The following is a 26,296-nucleotide window of genomic DNA, read 5'->3' on the forward strand; positions in this document are numbered from 1 at the left end:
CAGGAGATAAGGGAGGCTGGCAGGTGGCAGAGAGAAAGCGGGAAGTGGGCAGGTAGGTAGGGGCAGGAGAGAGCGACAGAAACACAGGACGGCTGCAGGGGCCCCTCAGAGCCCACCCTTGCCCCACAAGAGTTAGAGGAGCTTCCTGAGATGCAGGTGGATCCCATTCTTGGACTTCAACACAATTCTTGGAACGGGAACAGGGACCCTGGAGGGATCTGGTGCCAGCTCAAAGCGAAGTAGGGTCAGGGCCACTGCCACCTTCAGCTCGTTCATGGCAAACTGCTTCCCGATGCAGTTCCTGGGCCAGGGAGGGGAAGCAAAGTGAGAAGTGGCCTCAAGTTTGTTCTGAGTTCGACAGTCATTGTCCACTGAGCCCCAGCCAGGAACAGGGCGTTCAGGGCTTTTCTGCATTTGATCCAGCCCTGATCCTATCCATACACGGTACACACACCTCTACCCCAAGCCTGGTTCACACCCTCCCCCTGACCTCTGACAAAGCCTACCTCTCTCCCAGGACTAGCTCCCAGGTGCTAACTCTGCTCTCAGCGGGCCTGAAATCCTGGTAGGTGAGGGTCAGTGCTATAGGCCACCAGTCAAGTCAAGTGAATCACTAAAAAAGTTAATTATTAGTTTGTTCACTCCCTCCACAACCGTCATGGCAGAGTTAGTTGTTCCCTTTATCTCTCCCCTCTAAGTTACAACCAGTCATATATCCATTGAGCCCAAAAGGACTCCCTGCACAGCACAGCAGAATGCCTGAGAGATCCATGGATCCGTATATCTGAAGTTGGGTGGACTGGACATCCGGGAAGCAGTGAAACTATGGGAGCATCAGAGGCCCAGTGGCTCTGATCCAAAATGCAGATCCTCACACTGGCAGGTGTGCTGGTGACTACAGGCTGTAGTGGCAAACACGGCATTTGTAGCTTAGCCCTTGTCCCACCCCCCAGCAGTGTCAAGTGGCACACAAGTCCTGAGGATTCAGGACAGAGCAGAGCCTGTGACCCAGCCTCCTACCCATCTCCCAGCAGTGGCTCCAGTCTTTCCAGCAGTGGGAGCAGCATCCAAAATGTGAATTTCCCCAGTAGGGGCAGGGTGCCCTGACATGAGGTTTTAAAGTACACTAGCACAGGTCAATGGCCAGAGGCTACTGGATCAGCAACAACATTTGTGGCTTAGCCCCTGCCTCTCCCCCACTAGTGGCAGGTGACGCCCATGACTTGAGGCTTCAGGTACCACAGCAGAACCCATGACCCAGCCTCCATTGATGGTACCCCCAACACTGGCTATACCAGGAGTGGAGGCTGCATACAAGAACCCAGGCCGCTGGCAGCCACATTGAACCTGTGAATCCAGCACCCTTGGCAGCAGTGCTGCCAGCACCTTCAGATGACAAAGGAGCAGCAGTGCATGTGGTGCATGGGCAGCAGCACCCAAGGAGAACTCACAGAGAGCTAGTGGGGGAACACAAGACCCAGGAAACCCTGGAAGCAGCAGAATTGCTCACAGCCTGGTTATCCTGGTGGTGACACATGAGACTGCAGTGACATCATAAGCAGCAAGGCACCAGAAACCTCAGGGGCACAAGCAGTAGAAGGAGGGCATAGATGATGCCTCTAGCAGTAGTTGAGGGTGGAACGTGTAGGCTTTCAAATACAACCCACAACACAGTACCAAAGCAATCAAAGCCATACCAAAATAAGAAAGGTGGTTACTACCACAAATACACAAGCAGAGGATCAATTTACCAAACACCATGAAGAACTATAGTAACACGGCAGAAGGGAAGCAGAATGACCGCTTTCCAGAAACCAAACTTGAAGTCACAGCATATTACAATCTGATTAACAGAGATTCAAAATAATTGTCATAAAGAAACTTGAGTTACAAGAAATCTCAGAAAGACAGTTCAATGGGCTCAGGAAAAAAATTAATGAACAGAAGGAGTACTTCACCAAAGAGAAACTCTAAAAAAAATAAAGAAAAAACAAACAGAAATTCTGCAGATGAAGAAAATTATTAATGAGAGGAAAAATAAAGTAGAAAGCATTAAAAATAAAGCAGATTATATGGAAGAGAGAATTAGTGAGCTTGAAGGTCGGAATCTAGAAATGATTCATGTGGAGGAGGAGAGAGAACTAAGATTTTTTTAAAATGTAGAAATTTTACAAAAAATATCCAAGTGAATTAGAACAAGTAACAGAAGGATGATTGGTAGCTGAGAAGGAGAAAAGAAGGGGAAATGAGCAGAGAGTTTACTCAAAGAAACAATAGCTGAGAACTTCTCAAACCTGGGGAAAGAACTGGACGTACAAGTACATGAAGTTAATAGAACTCCTAATTACCTCAATGCAAAAAGACCTTCTCCAAGGCCTATTAAAAATGTCAAAATTCAATGACAAAGAAAAAATGCTAATGGTAGCAAGAGAGAAGAAAATAACCTACAAAGGAATTCTCGTCAGCCTTTCAGTGGATGTCTCAGCAGAAACCCCACAGGCTAGGAGAGAGTGTAATGATATATTAAAAATTGAAAGAAAAAAGCTATCAGCCAAGAATACTCTATCCAGTGAAGTTATCCTTCAGATATGAAGGAGAAATAAAAGGTTTCCCAGACAAACAAAACCTGGAGGACTTCACTGTCCCTGGACCTGCCTTACAAGACATGTTGAAAGGAGACCTTCTACCTGAAACAAGGGGGCATAAGTTTATAAAGCTTTGAGGAAGGAGATAAATAAATAGACAGAATCAGAAAATTGCCGCTCTATATCAGAATAGGTTAGTAAAATCTTAATTATTACATGAAAAATAAAGGGAAAAAGGCATCAAAAATATAACCATTTCAATTTGGTCACAAACTCACGACACAAAAAAGAGTAATTTGTGACAACAAAAACAGGGAAGGGGAAGAGGAAAAGGATGGAACCTGCATAGGCTAATGCAGATAAGAGGTTATCAGAAAAATGACTATGTCATCTGTGAGATTATTTATACAAACCTCATGGTAACCACAAAAAAAAAAAATCAAAGCAGAGTCACAAATCATAAATAAAGAGGAAACTGAGAAAACCACCCAACTGAGATGGTAGTCAGAAATGCAAGGAAAAAGAAACAATGGCAATATAGAACACCCAGAAAACAAAAGATAAAATGGCAGTATTAAGCCTCCATATATCAATAATGACTTTAAATGTAAATGGATTGGATTCACCAATAAAAAGAGACAGAGTAGCTGGATGGATTAAAAAACAAAACCCAACAATATGCTGCCTCCAGGAGATCCATCTCAGCTCCAAAGACAAACATATGCTCAGAGTGAAAGGATGGAAAATGATACTCCAAGCAAATGGCAAGCAAAAGAATGTAGGGGTAGCCATACTTATATCAGACAAAAGAGACTTTGAGACAAAAAAGATAACAAAAGACAAAGGTGGGCACTATATAATGCTAAAAGGGACATTCCATGCAAAGACATAACACTTATTAATATATATGCACCTAACACAGACACACCAAAGTATATAAAGCAACTTTTAACAGATCTAAGGGAGAAACTGACAGCAAAACCATAACAGTAAGGGACTTTAACACCTCAGCTATATCAAAGGGTAGATCATCCAGAGAGAAATTCAACAAGGAAACGGTGGGCTTAAATGAAACAATAGACAAGGTGGACTTAATATATACTATATAGAGAGAACATTCCATCCAAAAACAGAGAAATACACTTTCTTCTCAAGTGCACATGGAACATTCTTAAAGATAGACCATATGTTGGGAAACAAAGCAAGCCTCAATAAATTTAAGAAGATTGAAATCATATCAAGCATCTTTTCCAACCACAGTGCTATGAAACTAGAAATCAACTACAAGATAAAAGCTTGGAAAGGCACAAATATGTGGAGTTTAAGCAACATGCTACTTAACAACCAGTGGATAAATGAAGAAATCAAAGTAGAAATCAAAAAGTACCTGCAGACGAATGAAAATATAAAGACAACATACCAAAACTTATGAGATGGAGAATAAGTGGTATTAAGAGGGAAGTTTATAGCAATACAGCACTTCTTCAAGAAACAACAAAAATCTTGAACAATCTAACACTATGTGTAAAAGAACTAGAAAAAGAAGAACAAGGCTCAAAGTAAGTAGAAGGAAGGAAATAACAAAAATCAGAGCAGAAATTAATGAAATAGGGACTAAAAGAATAACAGAGAAGATCAATGAAACTACAAGCCAGTTCTTTGAGAGACAAAGAAAATTGACACACCATTTGCTAGACACTGAAAAAAGGAGAGAATTCTCAAATAAAATCAGAAAAGAAAGAGGAGAAATTACTATAGACGCTGCAGAAATACAAAGGATTATAAGAGAATAATATGAAAAGCTATATGCTAACAAATTGGATAACCTAGACAAAATGGATAAATTCTTAGAATTGTGCAACCTCTCAAAACTGAATCGAGGAAATAGAGAATCTGAATAGATCAATCACAAGTAAAGACACTGAAAGAATAATCAAAAACCTCTCAAAAACAAAAGTCCAAGAGAAGATGGTTTCTGTGATGAACTGTACCAGATATTCAGAGATTTAAAACCAATCCTTCTCAAGCTCTTCTGAAAAATTGAAGTCATTTTATGAGACCAACATTGCCATGATACCAAAACCAGACAAGGACCACAGAAAAAAGGAAAATTACAGGACAATATTGCTGATGAACATAGATGCAAAAATCTTCAACAAGATATCAGCAAATGGAATACAATGAGACATTAAAAAGATCACACTTCATGATCAAATGGGATTTTTTCCAGGGATGCAGAGATGGTTCAACATCCACAAATCAATCAATGTGATACACCACATTAACAAATTGAGTAATAAAAATCACATGATCGTGTCAAATGATGCATTTTCTCAAGCATTGACAAGATCCAATATTAATTTATTGTAAAAACTCTCAATAAAATGGGTATAGAAGGAAAGTACCTCAACATAATAAAGGCCATATGTGACAAACCCACAGCCAACATCATACTCAATGGTGAAAAACTGAAAGCTATTTCTCTGAGAACAGGAATAAGACAAAGATACACACTCTTATTACTCTTATTCAACTTAGTTCTGGAAGTTTTAGCCAGAGCAATTGGGCAAGAAAAAAGAAATAAAAGGCATCTAAATTGGAAAGGAAGAAGTGAAACTATTTGCAGATGACATGATTCTATATATAGAAGACCCTAAAGAATCCACCAGAAAATTATTAGAAGTAATTAATGAACACAGTAAAGTTTCAGGGTACAAAATCAACATACAAAAATCAGTTGCATTTCTATACACTAATAATGAACTAGCAGAAATAGAAATCAAGAATACAATCCCATTTACAACTGCAACAAAAAGAATAAAATACATAGGAATAAATTTAACCAAGAAGATGAAAGACCTATACACTGAAAACTGTAAGACATTATTGAAAGAAATCGAAGAAGACATAAAGAAATGGAATGATATTCTGTGTTCATGGATTGGCGGAATAAGCATAGTTAAAATGTCCATATTACCTAAAGCGATCTATATAGTCAATGCAATCCCAATCAGAATTCCAATGACATTCTTCACAGAAATAGACCAAAAAATCTGAAAATTTGTGTGGAACAAGAAGGGACTCTGAAAAGCCAAAGCAATCCTGAGAAAAAAGAACAAACCTGGAGGTGTCACACTCCCTGAATTCAAAATATACTACAAAGCTATAGTAATCAAAACAGCAGGATACCCTTAGAAGAACAGACACAGAGATCAATGGGACAGAAGTCTTTTCAATTAAAGGTGTTGGGAAAACTGGACAGCCACATGCAAAAGAATGGCAGTAGATCATTATCTTAACACCATACACAAAAATTAACTCAAAATGGATTAAAGGCTTGAATGTAAGACCTGAAACCATAAAACTCCTGGAAGTATACATAGGTAGTATGCTCTTTGACATTGGTCTTGGCAGTATGTTCTCAAACAGCATATTCACTCAGGCAAGTGAAACAAAAGAAAAAATAAACAAATGAGACTGCATCAAACTAAAAAGCTTCTGCACAGCAAAGGAAACCATCACAGAATGAAAAGATAACCCACCAACAAGGGGACAAAATATTTGCAAATCATATATTTGAGGAAGGGTTAATTTCCAAAATATATAAAGAACTCATACAACTCAAATGACAACAACAAAAACAACCCAGTCAAAAAATGGGCAGAGGACATGAACAGAAAATTTTCCAAAGAAGATATATGGATGACCAACAGATACATGAGAAGGTGCTCAACATCACTAATTATCAGGGACTCACACCTGTCAGAATGGCTATAATTAAGAAGACAAGAAATAACTAGTGTTGGAGAGGTTGTGGAGAAAAGGGAACCCTCATACACTGCTGGTGAGAATGCAAACTTGTGCAGCCACTATGGAGACAGGATGGAGATTTCTTAAAAAATTAAAAGTAGAAATACCATATGATCCATCTATTCCACTACTGGGTATTTATCCAAAGAATATGAAATTAATAATTCAAAAGAGCTTATGTACCCCTATGTTCATTGCAGCATTATTTACTATACCTAAGACATGGAAGCAACCCAATTGCCCATCAATGGATGAATAGATAAGAAGTGGTGTATATACATACAATGGAATACTACCCAGCAATAAAAAAATAATATTGTGCCATTTGTGACAATGTGGATGGACCTTGAGCGTATTATGCCAGGCAATGTAAGTCAGACAGAGAAAGACAAATACCGTATGATTTCATTCATATATGGAAGATAGACAAACACATGAATAAAGAGAGCAGATTAGTAGTTACCAAAGGGGAAGGGGTCGGGGGAGGAAGAAAGGGGTAAACAGGCACGTATGTGTATGCGGTGACAGATAAAACCAGACTATTGGTGGTGAACACAGTGCAGCCTACACAGAAACTGAAATATAATAACGTGTACGTGACATTTACACAATGTTATAAGCCAATATAATCTCAATAAAATAATTTTTAATCAGTTAATCATTAGTTTGCTCACCCCCTCCACAAGCAGTTTCTGGCTTCACAATGTGGAGGCCGGGTTAGGTCATAGTAGGAGGAGGTAGGCCACACTCTCAGATGCTCACCATACAGGGGGACACACAGGGACATTGAGCCTCAGAGAGAGACTACCATGGAGTTGTGTAAGGACATCAGAAGGGCAACAGGGAAGCTTCCTGGGTTGTCCACAGGTTTGTGAACCTCAGCCTGTTGTACCATCTGCCTCCCAATTAGTGGTCCAGACTCCTGCCTCCCCCTCATCCTCTCAGTCAACCAGCTTCTGTAGCCTTCCAATCTAGTTCCAGAAATGTCCCCCTTGCCATCCCTCAGTCTCCTCACCTGGGCTTTTCTGTCTGTCTGCCTCTCCTCCCTCTACACCGAAGCAATGGCCCAGCTCAGACGCTCCTAAGCCTCCATCACGGGAAGGACATGTCCAAATGCCTCAGCTGGCACCAAAACTCTAGATGGGTTGTTGCCTCACTCGCCTCTTACCTGTCCAGCTCCACTTCCTAGCTCATCTCATGTTGAGATCACCGAGATCGCCTCCCTCCACTTCTGCCTGCCACATGCTCAAGGCTAAGACCAATGACAGCCTGCACTTACCCCTCTGCTGGCTCTACCTCTTCCTTTCCAGACCCCCAAGGCACCATTAGTGTTTTACTCAATGACACATCACCGTCCTGTGCCCAGGACAGTGCCAGGAACATGGAGCATCCAACAATCTGCTCAATGAGTGAATGAGTGACTGAAAGAATGAGTGAATGAATGAATGATGTGTGTCTTGAGTAGAGGTATTTGCTTCTTTACTGTGAACTCTCGGAGGCAGGGACAGTATCTTTCATCTCTGTGTTCCCATCTCCCAGCACAGGACTTGGCAAACAGAGGCAGGCTTAGTACATAGTTTTATAATTGAATCCAAAAGGGAAAAAACCCAGAATGGTGTAAAATAAAAGTAGACGTTAGTTCTAACCTAGGAATTGAGCTGTCTAATACTCTCCTGTCCTCTGGTGGCAGCCACAGCCTGCAGTCCAAGTCTGTGATGAAGGACCCAGTTTTGGGAGAAACCAAGTGCTAGAGCCAATTTCTGGAAGCACAATTTGCTTAAAGCCTGTTTTGTGAAAGTTGATTCACCATTTGAAGAATTTATAGAATTATGGATTCAGAAAAATCTTGTTTCTAGTAACTACTTACAATGTTTGTGGAAGTTCCTGTTTCACAGGACGATTTCAGCAGCCCTGGAGGATTTTCACAGCAGCCGCTCTGGAGTGGACTCGTCCAGCTCAACAGCTGTCTCGAGTGTGCTTTAGATTTTACACACCAGGAAGCTTTCGAAGGCGTGTGTCATACACGGAATAGTGGATCTTCTCTCAAAAGCAATTGATTGTCCTCATGTTTTTTTTGCCAATGTTGGACTGTAGAGACTCTGGGACTATAGTGTATATATTCCACGTCACATAAAGGTTTTTGCCAATTGGAAGAGTTGTCATGGTTATGTGAATATTAATATACGGTCAAATTTTATTGGGATAGACTGCAAAAATAGAGAAGACACACACTGGTGTGAAACCTTCTCCCAATGGCTACTGTAACCTTCCATGTATATGGCTGACCAGTTAGGACAGGGAAGGCCTGGAAATCAAGATGCATGCAAACATCACTGAGGCAGTGAGTAGCAGATTGGGGAATTAAGGAGAAAAGGCCCTGGGCTGGACTGCGAATGTGGGAAGAGAGAAACGACCTGTTAAGATTACTGACAATTGAGGAAAGCAACCATCTGAAGTTTAATTTTCTTCTTCTTCTTCTTTTTTTTTTTTTTTGTGAGGAATATTGGCCCTGAGCTAACATCTGTTGCCAATCCTTCTCTTTTTGATGGAGGAAGATTGTCGCTGAGCTCATATCTGTGCCAATATTCCTCTATTTTATGTGGGATGCTGCCACAGTGTGGCTCAATGAGTGGTGCTAGGTCTGCACCTGGGATCCGAACTCGCAAACCCTGGGCTGCCAAAGCAGACCACACGAACTTAACCACTACACCATGGGGCCGGCCCCTGAAGTTTAATTTTTATGGAAAATTGTAATTCTGAAAAGTCATAATCCTAAAGTGTGGAGAACACTGAGTACACTGAACTTTGGAACAGCTGCTATCACTGATCGTAGCTGGCCATCGGAAAAGTCAGTGGGTCAAAGTCCCCGTGGCATGCCCTGAAATGTTACCTTTCTTGTGTACAAAGAGACACATGCCTCCTTCTCCACACACTGACATACAAGGGCATGTAGACTCAAATATAAACATGGGAGGTCACAAACATTGAGTGGGCACCCAGTGACACTCCCCCACCGCCAGACCAAATACGGAAAATCTCACCTTGATCCTCCTGAAAAGGGCAGGAAAGCGTGGCTGTGTTGAGAAGAACCTGGTGCAAACCGGAAAGGATCAAACACCTGCAGAGAGCACCAGGACCAGGCAGGTGGAGTCAAGTCCTTCCTTCCACCCACGAGGGGACAGGAGTCTCAGAGTTTGGAGTGAGAGGAAGTATTGGTCTTGAAAGATCATCCCATACCCTTCTCCCATGGCCATCATACCTCTGGGTTTGGCCACACTTTCGGATTGTGGTGAAGGGCATAAAAGGAGAGCATGACCATGATTCCTGTGGGGCAGGAGGAGAAGAGAGAACACTGATCATACTCATGGGGAAAAGCACTGTCCCTCTGCTGGCAGGGAGCATGTACATGCAGGAAAGACTTGGGAGCTACAATGAGAGCCACTTCCCATCACTCTGAGTGGAATGATCCTGACGTAAGAGAGGTGGGGTGGACATGGCAAAGCTCATGGAGATAACCATGATCCAGGATTGAGAAGCAAGAAAGAATTGGAGGCTTACTTTTTGTTTCAACTCAAGTGAAAACTCATATGTATCAGATACCATCCATGAGCCCTTGGGGAATATGCATTAACTGATTTAATTCTCACAACCCTCTAAGGAAGGCTCTCATGTCCCCATTGTTAAAACAAGGCACCTGAGTCTCAGAGAGACTGAAGGACTTGACTATGATCACACGGCCAAGATGTGTCAGGGCTAGGATTCAACCCAATGGAGGTGAGCCAAAGGATGACCTCCAACAGGCAGAGGTCTCAGATCTGGTCATCAGCTGCTTTCTGCCAACAACCTGAGGGATCCTCAAAGACTGGACCATCTGATCCATGACGATGGATTACCTAATCTCCTTCATTTGATGAGACCCCATAAGAAAAGAACTACATCTCCCTCTACCCCTGTCTGATTATCTCTCCAGCCCTCAGATCTCAGGGAATTATAATTTTATGGCTACTTCCCGAGCCCACATTCAGAGGCTAGCATTTGTTTATTGAGCTTTTGCTGGGTTAAAGTTCTGTGCCTAGTATTTCATACACCTCATCCTAACTACAAAGTAAGTATTGATTTTCTTGAGGGGAAAACAAGAACCAGAGAGGTTCAGAACTGCTCTAGGACACGTGTATTTCTGATCCTCCTTGTGTTCTTCAGGGCTCAGGTTAGTGAGTGTGATGAAGCTCATACCTCTGGGTAGGGAGCGTCCATCAGGGAAGGTGATGGGTTTGCTGAGCTGTCTGCCAATGCCTGGTACTGGTGGATAGAGTCGCAGTGCCTCCTTGATACACATGGTGGTGTAGGGCATCTGGTCCAGGTGGTCCCTGAAACCGAAGCTTATTCTGAAGGGAGGGCAGGGTCTGGGCAGACCAGGGGCTTCTCTAGCTGAGTGGGCAGGGCTCTCCCATTTCTTGAGCACTCACCAGCTGATGGAGGTGCCATCCCCCAGGAGGCCCTGGATCTCCTCCCGGCACTTCTGCTGATGCTCGGGGTGCATAGCCAGAGCATAGAGAATCCAGGAGATGCCACTGGCTGTGGTGTCGTGGCCCTCGAACATGAACGTGTCCACCTCGGCACGGAGGTCCTTGTCAGACAAGCTGCTCCCATTCTCCATCTGAGGAAGGCATGGCGAGAGTACAGCATTTGCCCCATGTTCTGCACTCCTGGGCAAAGCCTCAGGCCTCTCCTACACACACTCACTCTGGCAAAGAGGAGGATGTCCAGGAAATCCAAGTGCCTCTTCTTTCTGACCTTCTCCAGCTCTCCCTCCTTCTGCAGCTGAGCCTTCCTCAACTTGATCACTTGTTCTGTCCCAAAAAAGTGTTTCCCAGGTAGAGCTGAGAGGTCTGGGTGCCTAGATACAGCAACCCACAGTAGCCCCATCTTCCCCCTGCCCCAATCTGGGTGCCTGGTGGATAAGGATGAGTGTGGGAGTGGGTGCACACATTAGGGGTGAGAGCCCTTGCACCATGTGATTGCAGGTCAAAAATCCCTTAAATAGCACAGCCCATAGATTCTCTGTTTGAATGCTGCTGGGAGGGAGTCTCATGTAACCATCAACCATGTGGTACAGAGTTCCTGGAACCCTAACATCATTGGGACAGTTCCCATCCTCTGCACCAGGGAAATACCCAGCATGAGTTTGTCCAAGCTCCTGAAGAGGAACATATGAGCCTGGCTCTACCTGAAGGGTCAGGGCCAGTCCCTTTGAGATGTGCCTGATGATGGAGGGGAGCAACCCATGGAGAAGAAGCTGAAACCTGTGTGTTGATGGGCGAGCTTGCAGGCCCGGTGGTTCCACCTGCCTTCACGGGTCAGCCTATAGATGATGTCACTGTGGTAGAAGACATTTCTCAGGCGGACATAAAACCGATTGTTCAGATCCTCAACAGCATGGGTATAGGATTGGGAGTTCCTAAAGGGAGAGGATGCAGAAGAGAGTAGAGTGGAGGAAGGTCTCTGACCTGGAGGTGGAGTGGGGCTCTGGATGGAGGTTTCCTCAGTCAGTGGGGACAGGACGCTGATGCATGGGACATTGTTGTCTTCTGGCCCTCAAGACTCTTAGCCCCCTATAAATGGTGTGGGCAGCCAGGCTTCTACCTTAGCCAGAGATCAGGGATCCATGGTTGAGTCGCAGTTTGGTCTGGCTGGGATTTGAACTTGTCTAGAGCTGTGGGCAGAATCTTGCTTCATGTAGAGGTGAACATCTAAGTTGTCCCATTTGCTACTCAGGTAAGTCCACACCAGTGGGTAAGAAAGAAGACACAGCAGCTGAAGGGCAATCACTGACCTATCTGTCTGGATGCTGCCCTGGTGGCTGAAGGCACACTTCATGATGGTGTCCAGGGTCATCAAGGAGATGTGTCCAAAGATGTCCAGATGTGAGTCCTGGTTGATGAGCTCCTCCCATTTGTCCTGTGGTGAGAAGGGGACATTGACCCTACTCTGTCCCCCAGAAAACCTGTGATGACAAGGCCATGCGCTCTCTGTGTCTCTCCAGATATCTTGTTTGGAATCCCTCACTTTCAAGAACAGATGCATTAGAGCAAATTAAGACTGTAAAGCAAATGTTTGTCAAGTGAGGCATATTTCTCAGAAACTTTTATTATATATAATTAAACACGTTCTGTAGCAATAGTCTGAATTGGTTTTGAGGTTTTAGGAACAAGTTACCATTATAATCACCTTTTAGCAGCCAGAAAGTATTGTTTTTCAGGGGACAAAGGGGGAATCTTCTCTGTCCTGGGGCTGAGCTAGACCTGAGGGATAGGTGAAGTCCAACTTTAGGGAGCAAACCTGTCAAGCCAAGAAAAATCCTAAGGGGAGACTACTGGGGCTCCTAAGGAAGGGACATCAGGGGCTTCAATTCCTTTCATTCCCCAAATGTTAACTGAGCACAGCTGGTGAGAAATCAGAGTCCTGATCAGAGGTATGGTTATGGCAGGTCCTGGCTCTGAGAGTGTAGATTTTGTCTCCATTTCCATCCATGGAGTAGCTTGGCTCAAATGCATCAAGAAGCCCTGGGACCCTGGCCAGAGCCCACCTGAGTGACATCCTGGCATGTCCACCTTGCCAGTTAAGCTGCCATTGCTTAGGTAAGTCAGGGTCAGCATGTCCTGCTGTCAAGGGGAGTAACACTTGCTCTAGTCGACTGTGCTGAAGACCTGGAGGTGAAAGGAGAGTGGACTCTGTATCTACTATGGCCCACCTTTTCATTGGCTATAAAGAAAGTGTGGATCCAAGATGATACCTGGTTACCATCCTTTCCTATACACTTTTGGGGAGCCCTGTCTCATAGCATTATTCTGGGTGCCTCTACTTGATGGATGTCTTAGGGACATTGTGTCTGGACTGGCCTCTGTGAGTTGTGCTATGTGTGAACATGTGCAGGTGAGAGAGGGATAGACTTACCAGCATCACTCGGACAGAGTTGGCCATGAGCCCTACGTAGGGCTTCAGGATGTCATAGTGGAAGGCTGGGGTCAGCATCCGCCGGTGCTGGAACCATGTCTGCCCATTTAACAGGAGCAAACCATACCCTGGACCAGAGATAGGGGTATGTGGGAGTGAGAGACTGGATCAGAGTGACGACTGAGGACAACTTAGAAGGAACCAAGGGTGCTAGAATAAGGCCCATCATGGGGAAAGGCAGGAAAGGTAATACATTTAAGGATTGAGAATTTCCCCAAATGAGTGGTACATAGGAAGTGATTATGACAGCTGTGAGATAAAGGTTGAAAAAGAGTAGAGGGCAGGCCAGAGAAGGATTTGAATTAGTCAGGCTGAGATCATTTGTGAGGACTGAGAAGTGATGTGGAAGAAGCCAAGCTTCAGGAGGGCTTCACTGCCATTACAAAGGGGGAGGGTCTTGTTACAAGAAGAGAAATGAGGCTTGATCCAGAGATGAGGATGGTGACATGGGAGCCAGGCACCTGTTGCTCTCTATGAGCCCAATAGAGAGCTCTTGGCAAACCAAGCTGGCAGGTGGACCACAGTCCTAATCAGACGTACTTACCAATCCAGGGAGCCATGAATCTGTAGGTACCAAGAGACTTTGGGTCTGAAAGGTAAGGAAGGACGTTACAGGAAGCTGCAGGGGACCAAACAAGACCAACAGCTCTCAGGAGGCAGCTGGAGTCCAGACCATGGGCTGTGATCCCTTTCCAATGATTATCAACTGCCAGTTTGTCTTAACCCACTGCCCAACTGCCTCCCCTCCTTGACTCTCTGTCCTGATAGTCACTGTGGGCTCAGGAAGGCAGACGCAATGTCCCAGCAGCAGGGAGCCCAGAGGACTAGGATGTTGAATCTGCAAGAAACACTAGCTCTGTCCTCAGTGCCAAAGAAAACACAGAAGACTGGTTTTCCTGCAATTGGTGGTGGCTTAGCCATCCTATGAACCAGGACAGACAACAATTGGAGATGCCAAACCCAAATCAGTGCACAAAGAAAATTGTCTTTCATTCTGGGGCAATTTGCATAACAGATCATCTCTATCTGGTTAAAAAGGAAAGAAAAAAAGAAAAGAAAAAATAAATTCAGTCCCACACAGCTCTTTAAGCCTTCAGTTTATGTAAACAGTGTTGGCCTTAGGCTGGCTTGTGTGCCAGAAGGATGGATGAAAGAGTCAGGCTGAACTACCAGTCTCTTCTGGAATTTCATAGACCCAGGGGCATGTACCCGAGAGGGAAAAGTTTCTCCAGCTGGGATGCGGGTTTTGCTCTCACCTGATCTCCCCAGGATCACCTTCATGTAGTCAGGGTCATAGACCAGTAGTTGGACACTTGTGCCCCCCAGCCAGCGAGGAGAGGCACACGGGAATTTCTCTACCCTTTTCAGAAGGTCTTGTAAGCCTTGGTCATTTCGTAACTGTAACCAAGGGAAAGACAAATCAATAAAACCTTTCTCTTTAGGTCCAGTGCTTGGAGTGATGGTGAAGGGCAGGACAGCCACAGGGAGATAGTTCTGGATGTATCAGCAGTGATTAGGAACTTGGAACTGTTTCTAATGAGTTGGTCTTGCTGTCTCACCAAGAGTTGGCCTGAGGCCCGATTCTCACTTCTGGTTGGGCCATTTCTGGACCTCTTCTCAGAACTACCTTCAGAATCTTACCCATAGTAGGTGCTTGATAAGTGTTCTGTAGTAGACTCCAAGGTGTACAAAACTTTATACAGACTTATTATATTCGAGTTATTGGTTGAATTGTGCTCCCCTCAAATTCATATGTTGTTGTCCCAATGCCCAGTACCTCAGAATGTGACCTTACTTTGAGACAGGATCTTTACAGGGCCAACAGGTTAATGTGAGGTCCTTAGGGTCAGCCGTTATCCAATATGACTCCTGTCTTTAAAAAAAGGGAGGAATTTGGATACAGAGACACTCATTTTTTTTGAGAGAAGATGATGTGAAGAGATATGAAGAAGATAGTGATTTACTAACCAAGGAGAGAGCCTGAAGCAGATGCCTCCCTCAGAGTCTGCAGAAGGAACCATCCCCGCTAACTCCTTGATTTTGGAGTTCTAGTCTCCAGAACTATGAGACACTAACTTTTTGTTGTTTTAGCCACCGAGTTTGTGGTACTTTGTTATGGCAGCCCAAGGAAACTAGAACAATTAGGTAATGCTCAAGGCAAACCCAAGAAAGAATGGATGATTACTTGATCCAGTTTCACTGAAGAATCAGGAAACCCAGGTTGAAGGATATGTCCAGGTGAGCTGCATTTCAACCCAAGCCTGCTGACTGCAAGGTGTCCTTCCTCCAGGTTCCCAAGGCTCTCTGGGTGTCTCTATCATCATATTTCAATTCAATGTTTTCATTGCTGGGCACTATGTTGGCAAATATGGGATCTCTGTGTTCTTAGAGCCAGCATAGCGCACGTTTCATAGGAATTACGTGTTAATTTTCAAAGAAAATAAGTGCATAAGGGAATGAATGAGTACAGGTAGGAGAGTGAATGAGTGAGTCTTGATTAAAATTCATGTTGCAAGTGACAGATACAATCTTGAGCTAATGTAAGACAAAAGATAACAAAGAAGGCTGAGGACCCAAGAGTGGCTCACAGAGCCCAAGGACAGGGGACAGCCAGAACATGGAACGGGCAGATCCAGGGACTGGAGAGCTACCAGGACTGAGTCTCTCATTCTTTCTCCCTGTACATGCATGCATTCATTCTCTCAACAAACATTTATGGAGGCTCTACCTTGTACCAGACACACTTCTAGAATGTGATGATACAGCCATGAATAAAAAGGCAACAGTCCCTTTTCTTGTGAAGCTGGGACCCTGTGGTGGAGAAGAGCAGTTCTGAATTTCTGGAGTTGGGACATTATCATTCTACCACACGTCATGTCTGAGTGTCCCTGTGAATACCATTCTGAGAATCTGATTGTAATATCATGGCCAAGGTGTCCACCTGCTACAATCAACTGTGGCTGGGCTTGAATAGGGCTTTCAGGGGTCCACCCTTTGTGAGGGAAGAGATCTCAAGGCAGGTAAGCTGGGCAGATATCAAAATGTTTCTACTACAGTGAACGAAAAAATACATGAATGCGTAGATAAGCAAATGGATTTACTCAATCATTTCTTTACATGTGTGATGAGTATTTACTTTGGGTCAATTACCGTCCTCACTGCTGTAGATTCAACAGTGAACAACTCAAGTCCCTGCTTCCATGGAGCTTATTTTCTAGCTGGAGTAGGGGTGGGGCAGACAATCCTGCCCTTAACTGAGAAGTGTCCTGCTTGAATTACTTCCGAAGGCCTCTCTGTCCTCCCAGGTCATGTCCAACACCAGGGCTGCCCTTCTTCTTTGATCCAGTGTGGGAACTGACCAGTGGGAGCGTCTTATCATCCAAGCTATGTTACCTGGTCCTCTAGGATCCCTTCATACTGGCCCAGCAGAAGCCTGGGGACCCTGGTTCAGCACAGTAGCATGCCTCCTTTCTGTTTGCTTGGTGCCCAAGCCAGTCAGCTTCCTGGAAACCCTGCCCTTGGGCACTGTCACTAGTTCCCATAGGAACCTCAAGGAGCTAAACTGTGTTCTGACCGTCCATTCTCCTCTCTGGGCCATTGTGGAGCCCACTGGTCTGTCAGCCCTCTATTCAACAGCTGAGGCGGCCATCTATCCCTTAGCAGGTCTGGCAAGAGCCAGTCGAGACTCTTGAAGAGTAGATGATGTCCATGGTGGCAGTGGCAGTAACCATGTAGGCAAATACCTGTGTCCATATGGGCTCAGGCAGGGGCTACTCAGGGCAGACAGTGCTCTCCTGGAGCTGTCCTTACTTGGCTGCTCCTGGGAACTGCAGCCACAGAGGAATTTCTCCCAAGGGGGGCACAAAGAGAACATGTAGATAGGTAATAATGCAGCCACACAGGCCATCACCAGATGTGTGGGCTCTGCTGACAGGGAAGCTACACCCGCGATAGGAGGGAGGACACGGGAAAGATTGGGCTGTTTGGGGCTATTTGGATCCCAAAGTTGTGAGTCCCCTTTCATAGTTCCTACTGGATTTCAACCCTATTTAATGCAGTGAGTTTGTTAAGCCTACAAAATGCTTGTCCTTCACAGGCATTAATATTATTCTAAATTCATGCAAAAGTGTGAGTTAGCTGTGGTCTCTGTCTGTGCTAGTCCTCATTCTAGGATTATAATAACTCACTTGAGTAATATCAGTATCATCATCATCCCCAATTTATAGGTGAGGAAACTGAGGCATAGAGCGAGTATTCAAAGTGTGTGGCAGAGCTGGGATGTGAATCTAGGTAACTTGGCAACAGAGCCCATATGCTGAACTGCCCCAAATTGTCACTTGTCATCTGGCCTGAAAGATTAGCTTAAGCTAATCACGTGTGGTGTTCTAATCCCTGACACTGCCAATAACAGAGGTATTGAATAAATGAAAATCTCAGACAGTATTATAAGCAAAGAAAAACTTGGCTGCAATATCTGTCAGGCCAGCAGAAGGTAAGAGGTGATTCAGTACCAGGAGTGTGTTAGTTATGTAAATAGAAATGATCTACTTCCTGGGTCTACCAATCATCTAATGACCATCCGTGTCATGAGAATGTCACTGGAGGAAACTTTAGGGGCTCCTTTGTCAAATCCTAGCTCAGAAATGTGACAACTACATCAACAAAAGGTCACAATTTCCCCAATTCAGGAAATAATCTAGAGTCATCAGTACAAATTGCCTGAACAGACTGGGCTTTGGCTGTCTCTCTGTGGCTGATATAACAATTCCCGTCTTGGCTACTCTGCTAATAATCACCTTTCCTCCTTCTCTGAAAAGAGAGGAAGCCTCAAGTCTCTCCAACACCCTGCCTCCTATGTTCTGCACCCTCTCCCCACAGGGATCAGTGCTAACAGAGCTGGCTGGGGAGGCACGGTCTCTCACTCAACCTGCAGGTTGCTCCTTCCTCTGTCACTTCACACACCTGGGTGAGGCATTCCTATGTGTCAGGCTCTGTGCTGGGTACTGGGGCACAGGAAGGGGGACGACATCTTCAGCCCCAAGGAGCTCACAGTATGGGGGTTTGGGGATGAGAGCTGGGAGGCAAACAGACTCTGTTCAGTGGCACAACTCAAATGTCAGTGCTCCTTACCTGGGGCCATCCTGGAAACCTTCTCACTCATGTGTGCTAGTGACCTGTCAGGGTTTTATGAATGAAATCACCAGTCTGGAAAATTGCTCAGTCTCATGCACATCGAGCTCATTGTCCCCCTACACCTGACATCAACCCTCAGATCAGCAAGTGAGCTCTTTTCCTGTGACATGACACCTTCTTAGATTTCTGATTATCTTCTCCACAGACTGTGAACCCCACAGGGCAGGGACACATAGAGTGACATCTGTGTTCCCAGTTAGGCTCAGGGCCAGGCAGAGGGGTTGGGGTTGAGTGACTGGGGCAAGGAGGCATCTAGAAGCCTTTTCTGTGAGAACAGCTGAGGCTGCTCAGCCTTGAGAGGGAGGAGATTCAGGAAGGAACAGTCATTGTCCTAAAGTGCAGGGCTGTCAGATCAGCCTGCAAATCTACCTAAGGAAGGTGTGTCTGGCAGACCAGAGAACACCGGCACAGGCTTCCTGTGAAGGAGTGAGCTTCCCGGACTGGGATGAGGAGCAGAGACCTGAGAGGTAAGCTGGCTTTTCCCAGGGGCCACATGCTCATCATACAACACGGCTTTGTCAGATGGACGTGCTGACCAGGCTCTCAGAGCCCCGGCCCCCTCGACCCTCCCCAATCCCATCCCACTCCTTCCTACCTCCTGGCTGTGCCCGTATAGCCAGTGGGAGGGAGGGCACGGGAACTCCTGGAAGGCTTTGAGCAGCCACTGTCTGCGCAGGTAGAGCTGGGCAGCCTTGAGCAGCAGCAGAACCAGGCCGAGCAGGGAGGCCACTTGCAGGAGCCCAGAAACACTGCCCAGGGGTCTGGGGGTGCTCAGCCCAGAGACACTCATGGTGCAGAGGCTTCCGGAGTGCTGACTTGCCTGACTGTTGCAACCTCCCCTGTGCATCCTAGAGCAAGTCAGTCAGGAGACAATTGGCACGCCCACTCGTGGGGAGGGTGAAGGGTGAGGGCAGAGCTTAGACCTGGGCCACCGTTGTTGATTAACTATGGAGGATCCACCTTGAGAAACAGTGGGAGAAAATCTTTCTCAGCTGACGGTGATAATGGCCCAGTACATATCAAACTTCCACTCATCAGTTTCCTACCCAAACTTTCAATGTGCACCTACTATGTGCCAGGCAGGATGCTAGGTGCTTGGACATAACTGCAAGCAAAACAGACATGAACCCTGGATTTGAGGAATTCACTCTCCAGTTTACAAATGGCCAGTAGGTGAGGTAGGTTTATTTATTATCCCCATTTGAGAGAAGAAAACTAGTTAGAGAGGCAAAGTGATGGGGCCATGGTAAAACAGTTAGGCAGAGCCCCAGCTTGGACTAGAACAATTCTCCATTGGACTCTGAAGTGGCCTGTCTCGGCTGACTCTGCAGTTTTCTCAGGGGTTTGTCCCACTCTACTCTTCAGTGGTGATGCAGGGTGAATGTGCCAGTGAATAGAGCACTGGCCTTGGACTCCGGAGGCTCAGCCCCAGGTTAGGGTTAATACATGGAAGCCAGTAACTTACACTTTCTGAGCCTCAGTTTCTCCTTTTCTAAGGGGGGATAATAATCCCATTCCTAAGTACATCCTAGGAGTGCCCATTTGCTTAGTCATTCATTCACTCAGCAAATATTTCTTGAGCACACAGTCTAGGTAAAGGCAGAAAACTAACTGAGAACAATAAAATATGCAAGACCTATACTGGAGGAAAGAATAGTGAACTGAGGCCACCCAGGGAAGGAGAAGACTAAAAACAACAATGGGGTCTTGAAGGATATATAGGAGTTCATTAATTGCAGACACTTAGAGAGAGAGATGAGAACTGAAAAAGTCATGGAGATCATATGCAAAACAGGAAGGGATGGGGACAAGTTAATCTTCAAGTCTCTCACCCTCATGTTTTTCATGATTATCTCCTTCAAGGTCACATCTAAGGCCCATAATTCACAAAGTAAAACACAATATATTTCAGGAAGAATTCCTTAAAGGCAGCCTTTCAAGGAGATGTTTCCTCCTGACCTGTTTCCTTACCTATGTTACGTCTTACTCCCAACACCCTATTCCTTTTCACTACCTCGTGACAGGTTATTCATCACACAACCCGTGGGGCCTGAGTTCTCTTCTTTCTTCCCTAAACCCTAGGCTCCTGTTCAAAACCCAGCCCATGTAATTACTTACATCCCTTCAGGCCAATCTTCCCCTAGTTCTGTGATACTTTCCATCTCCCTCTATTTCTGCCTCTGGGACTCTTGGGTCCTGACCCTTTCCCTTACTTGGCTCAGCACCAAGGACTTTTCACCAACACCACCTGGGGCAGTAGTGGAGAGGGCTTTGGAATCAGGGAGCCTGGCTCTGAATTCTGGTTGTAACTCTTTCTTTCCCTCCCTGAGCCCTCAGTTTCTTCTGTATAGTTGGGCTCATAATGCTTGGTAATCGCTAACATTCAGAGAGCACTTGCTATGTTCGGGGCACTGAGCAAAGAACTTTGTGTTTTCTCCCACAACAACCCTACACAACAGATTTTTTTTTTAAATCCCCAATTCTTGATGAGGAAACTGAGGCACAAAGAGGTTCACTACTTGCTCATGGTTACCCTGTTGGTAAGAGGTGGAGCCAGGATTGCACCCCAGGCATTCTGACTCCAGAGACTTTGCTGTTAACCATTTATGTAGAGAGAAGCTTATTGGGTTGAGCCTCCAGTCCATACATGGCAGCCCTTGAATTTTCCACAGGGCATTTCCTGTTTTCTCCAGTGTTTCCAAGCAGCAGGAGAGTGTTTCAGGTTATCAGCTCCACATATTGGCCTAAATGTGAGCCTCACTATCCAGATCTGTTGTGAGAAAGTGTCGGGTTAAACATGTGGCTAGATGTGTCAGTCATCGAAAATGATGTTTCCAGAGGATTTTTAATGATATGAGGAAATCTTATAACGAAGTGATCAAAGCAGAATGTACAACTGTGTGTAGAGTATGAGCTGAACTCTTAGAAAGTTGTGCTGGCTGTGGTCAACAGTTATTAACCAGTAAGTATGTTTCCCATCCATTTGCTGTCCATACACCCAAACCAAGGGCTCCTTGCAGGTAGTAACTAGGCCTTCTGTGTCCTTATGCTCCCACAGCATGGAACACATGACTGTGCCTACTGATGGTGCCAAGAAATCCTTACTGATATGATGACTGAAGGAAGGAGGGAATGAGGAAGACTTTGGACTGGTTAGATCACCATCTTCAACACAGCAGGGTCAGTTTTGGTGCCACATTTTAAAAGGAAATTAATGTTCTTATTCCTGGATGGTTCCTCATTCTGTTTATAGGCAACAGAAAGGCAAAGGAGGGGGACAGTCAATCTCGAAGGCAGCGGCGTGAAGCAATTACTCCTGTGGGTAGGTAGTTCCTGTTTTCTTGGTTTGGTAAAGTTGGGTTTGATGCTGATGCAATTTATGATGTTGTGTTTACTTTTAATCTCTATGTGGATGGCATCTCCCAGGTAGAAGCTTTTTCTTTTCTTTAAAAGAGCTTTACTTGGGTATAATTTATATACCATAGAATTGATCCATTTACCATCAATAGGTTTTGGTATATTACGTTTTATAATTTTTTAGTTAATAAAATATATATAACATAAAATTTGCCACTTTTGGGGTGACGTCAGTGTCATGGTGGAGTGAAGTCTCCCAGGACTCTCTCCCCTCCAAATTACAACCAAAAGGAGCAACCGCATTCCAACAAAAAAAAATCCTAATACCACAGAAATCGTCAGAGATCCACAGCAGCCAAACAACGGAGGACGGAGAGGCTGAAGCCCCCCCCATTGGAGCTGGAATGGGGTAAGAGAGAACTTCGCTCCCTGCCTTAGAGACTGGGATCGCTGCTGTGGGTGAGGGAAGGAATGGGGGAGGGGCCGCCATCTCGGCTGAAGGCAGAGGGCTCAGAACGTGCTGCTTTCGACCCCTATCTAGTGGTGACAGCCTGTAACCGCAACCAAATAATAGCATTATGCGTAAAAACCATTCCTCCACCATCCAGCAATTTATAAAATCCCAGACCAGAAGGAAAACAATAAAAGCACAGAAGTATGTCCTGATGACTTGGAAATAGGTAAAGTAAGTGACAATGAATTCAGAATAGCTATCATCAAAAAACTCAATGAGGTAAAGGGAAATATAAAGACATGAGTCAACGACTTCTGGAGTTACTTCACAAAAGAGATTGAAACTATAAAGAAGAACCAATCAGAAATACTAGAGATGAAAAATACAATGGATCAGATAAAACAGAATATGGATTCCCTTACTGCCCGTGTAGACACCATAGAGGAGCAAATTAGCATAATCAAAGATAGACATGTTGAATGGCTCCAGACAGAGGATGAAACAGAACTAAGAATTAAAAAAACTGATTAAAATCTCTGAGAAATAGCCGACTCAATGAGAAAATGCAACTTAAGTATCATCGGTATTCCTGAGGGAGTGGAAAAGGAAAATGGAGCAGAACGTGTGCTCAATGAAATAATAGCAGAGAACTCCCCAAATCTAGGGATTGAGAGAGAAAAGTGTGTGGAGGAAGCTTTCAGATCTCCTAGATTTGTAAATGTAAGACATAGATTTGTACTGCAAGACATAGAGTAGTAAAAATGGCAAAAATGAATGACAAAGAAAGAAACTCAGGGCAACAAGGCAGAAGAAAATAACCTACAAAGGAACCCCTATCAGACTTTCAGCAGATTTCTCTCCAGAAACCTTATAAGCTAGGAGAGATTGGAATGACATATTCAAAACTTTAAAGGATAAAAATCTTCAGCCAAGTATACTCTAGTCAGCAAAAATATCCTTCAGATATGAGAGAGAAATTAAATCTTTTCCAGACAAACAAAAGCTAAGGGACTTTGTAGCCACAACCCCCCCCTTCAAGAAATCCTCAAGAAGGCCCTCATACCTGAAAAAAGAAATAAAAGGAGAAAGGGGTCAGAAAACACAGAGTAGGGAGACAAATGGGTAGAATCAGAATAGGATAGCAAATATTTAACTATAGCATTAGGATAAATGGAAGGAAATCACCAAACCAAAAACAATCCTATCACTCTAACCACAAACTCACAACACAAGTTGGAATAAGAGATGAAAATAATAATTTAGGAGGGGAGGAGGAAAGGGACTGAATCAGTTTAGGTTAAGAAAGTAAGAGATCACAAGAAAATGGACTATGTTATGCACAAGATTCTGAATACAAACTTCAGGGTAGCCACTAAACTAAAAAACAGAACAGAGACACAAAACATAAATAAGGGGAAATCTAAGGAACTCAGCATAAGAAATTGCAGAAGTCAATGGATAGGCTAAAACACACAGGATGAGAAACAAAGGAAACGCCAGAAAACCAGAAAACGAGTGATAGAATTACAGCATTAAGCTCTCATGCATCAATAGTCACCCTCAATGTCAATGGATTGAACTCTCCAATAAAAAGACACAGAGTGGCAAGATGGGTTAAAGAACAAGATCCAACAATTTGTTGCCTCCAGAAAACACACCTCAGCTCCAAGGACAAACACAGGCTCAGAGTGAAGGGGTGGAAGACAATACTCCAAGCTAATAGCAAACAAAAGAGAGCAGGTGTCGCAATACTTATATCAGACAAAACAGATTTCAAGATAAGGCAGGTAAAGAGAGGCATAGAGGGCCAACATATAACGATCAAAAGGACACCTCATCAAGAAGAAATAACACTTACAAATATCTATGCACCCAACACAGGAGCACCAAAGTTCACAAAACAACTATTAACAAAGCTAAAAGAGGATATCGAAAAAAACACAATAATAGTAGGGGACCTCAATACCCCACTTACATCAATGGACAGATCATTCAGACAGAAAACCAACAAGGAAACAGTGGAGCTGAAGAAAAAGCTAAGACAGTTTGACTTAATAGACATATTTAGAACTCTTCATCCCAAAACAGCAGAATACACATTCTTCTCAAGCATACATGGAAGATTCTCAAGGATAGACCATATGTTGGCAATCAAGGAAAACTTCTACAAATTTAAAAAAATTGAAACAATAACAAGTATCTTCTCTGATCATAATGCTATAAAGCTAGAAGTTAATTACAAGAAAAAAGCTGAGAAAGGCACAAAGATGTGGAGACTAAATAATATGCTATTGAACAAGCAATGGATCATTGAGGAAATTAAAGGAGAAATAAAAGAATACCTGGAGACAAATGAAAACAATAATATGCCATACCAACTCACATGGGATACAGCAAAAGCTGTATTAAGAGGAAAATTCATTGCAATACAGACACATCTTAACAAACAAGAAAAATCCCAAATAAGCAATCTTAAACTACACCTAACTGAATTAGAGACAGAAGAACACACAAAGCCCAAAGTCAGCAGAAGGAGAGAAATCATAAAAATCAGGGCAGAAATAAATGCTATTGAAACAAAAAGGCAGTAGAAAGGATCAATAAAACAAAGAGCTCGTTCTTTGAGAAGAAAAATAAAATTGACAACCCCCTAGCCAGACTTACAAAGAAAAAAAGGGAGAAAGCTGAAATAAACAGAATCAGACATGAAAGAGGAGAAATAACAACAGACTCTGCAGAAATACAATGGATTATAAGAGAATATTACGAAAATCTATATGCCAACAAAATGGATAACCTAGAGGAAATTGATAAATTTTTGGATTCCTACAATCTCCCAAAGGTCACTCAAGAAGAAGCAGACAATTTGAACAGACCAATCACAAAGAAAGAGATTGAAACAGCAATCAAAAACATCCCAAAGAATAAAACCCCAGGACCAGATGGCTTTCCTGGGGAATTCTACCAAACTTTCAGAGAGGATTTAATATCTATCCTTTTCAAGGTATTCCAACAACTTAGGGAGGATGGAACACTTCCTAAAATATTCTACAAGGCCAACATCATGCTGATACCAAAGCCTGACAAGGACAGCACGAAAAAGGAGAACTACTGGCCAATATTGCTGATGAACATAGATGCAAAAATTCTCAACAAAATTTGGGCAACCCAAATTCAGCATTTCATCAAAAGGATCATACATCATGATCAAGTGGGATTCATACCAGGGACACAGGGATGGTTCAACATCCGCAAATCAATCAACATGATACACCACATCGACAAATTGAGGAATAAAAAACACATGATCATCTCAACAGGTGTAGATAAAGCATTTGACAAGATCCAACAGACGTTTATGATAAAAACTCTGAACAAAATGGGCATAGAAGGGAACTACCTCAACCTAATAAAGGCCATATGTGACAAACCCACAGCCAACATCATACTTAATGGGCAAAAACTGAGTCCCATTCCCCAGAAAACAGGAATGAGGCAAGGATGCCCTCTATCACCACTCTTACTTAACATAGTACTGGAGGTTTTGGCCAGAGAAATTAGGCAAGAAAAAGGAATAAAAGGAATCCAAATAGGGAGGGAAGAAGTGAAACTCTTGCCGTTTGCAGATGACACGATCTTATATATAGAAAACCCCAAAGAATCCATTGGAAACCTTTTAGAAATAATGAACAACTATGGCAAAGTTGCAAGGTATAAAATCAATTTACATAAATCAGTAGCATTTCTATACTCTAATAACGAACTAACAGAAAAAGAACTCAAGAACACAATACCATTCACAATCACAACAAAAAGAGTAAAATACCTGGGGGTAAATTTAACTAAGGAAGTGAAAGACCTATACAACGAAAATTACAAGGCT

General features: G+C 43.8%; 1 protein-coding gene and 1 long non-coding RNA gene across 2 annotated transcripts in view; one reads left to right on the forward strand and one right to left on the reverse strand.

Annotated features, from left to right (window-relative positions):
* LOC124239852 (cytochrome P450 4A11-like) lies at window positions 1–19,436 on the reverse strand. The gene is made up of 12 exons (XM_046662225.1): window positions 19,198–19,436; window positions 14,666–14,807; window positions 13,954–13,998; window positions 13,350–13,477; window positions 12,229–12,353; window positions 11,699–11,853; window positions 11,139–11,245; window positions 10,862–11,052; window positions 10,629–10,762; window positions 9,655–9,719; window positions 9,437–9,513; window positions 1–301 (listed from the first exon to the last, which is right to left on the reverse strand). The coding sequence occupies exons 1-12, from the start codon at window positions 19,390–19,392 to the stop codon at window positions 133–135; spliced, it is 1,533 nt and encodes a 510-aa protein (XP_046518181.1). The 5' UTR covers window positions 19,393–19,436; the 3' UTR covers window positions 1–132.
* Window positions 14,814–26,296, forward strand: part of LOC124239854 (uncharacterized) — a 14,611-nt gene continuing 3,128 nt past the window's right edge. The window contains exons 1-2 of the long non-coding RNA XR_006888712.1: window positions 14,814–19,069; window positions 21,856–21,924. This is a non-coding gene — a long non-coding RNA (uncharacterized LOC124239854). The remainder of the gene's footprint in view (window positions 19,070–21,855; window positions 21,925–26,296) is intronic.

This window comes from Equus quagga, chromosome 5 (genome assembly GCF_021613505.1).
Source record: "Equus quagga isolate Etosha38 chromosome 5, UCLA_HA_Equagga_1.0, whole genome shotgun sequence".
Lineage (NCBI taxonomy): Eukaryota > Metazoa > Chordata > Mammalia > Perissodactyla > Equidae > Equus > Equus quagga.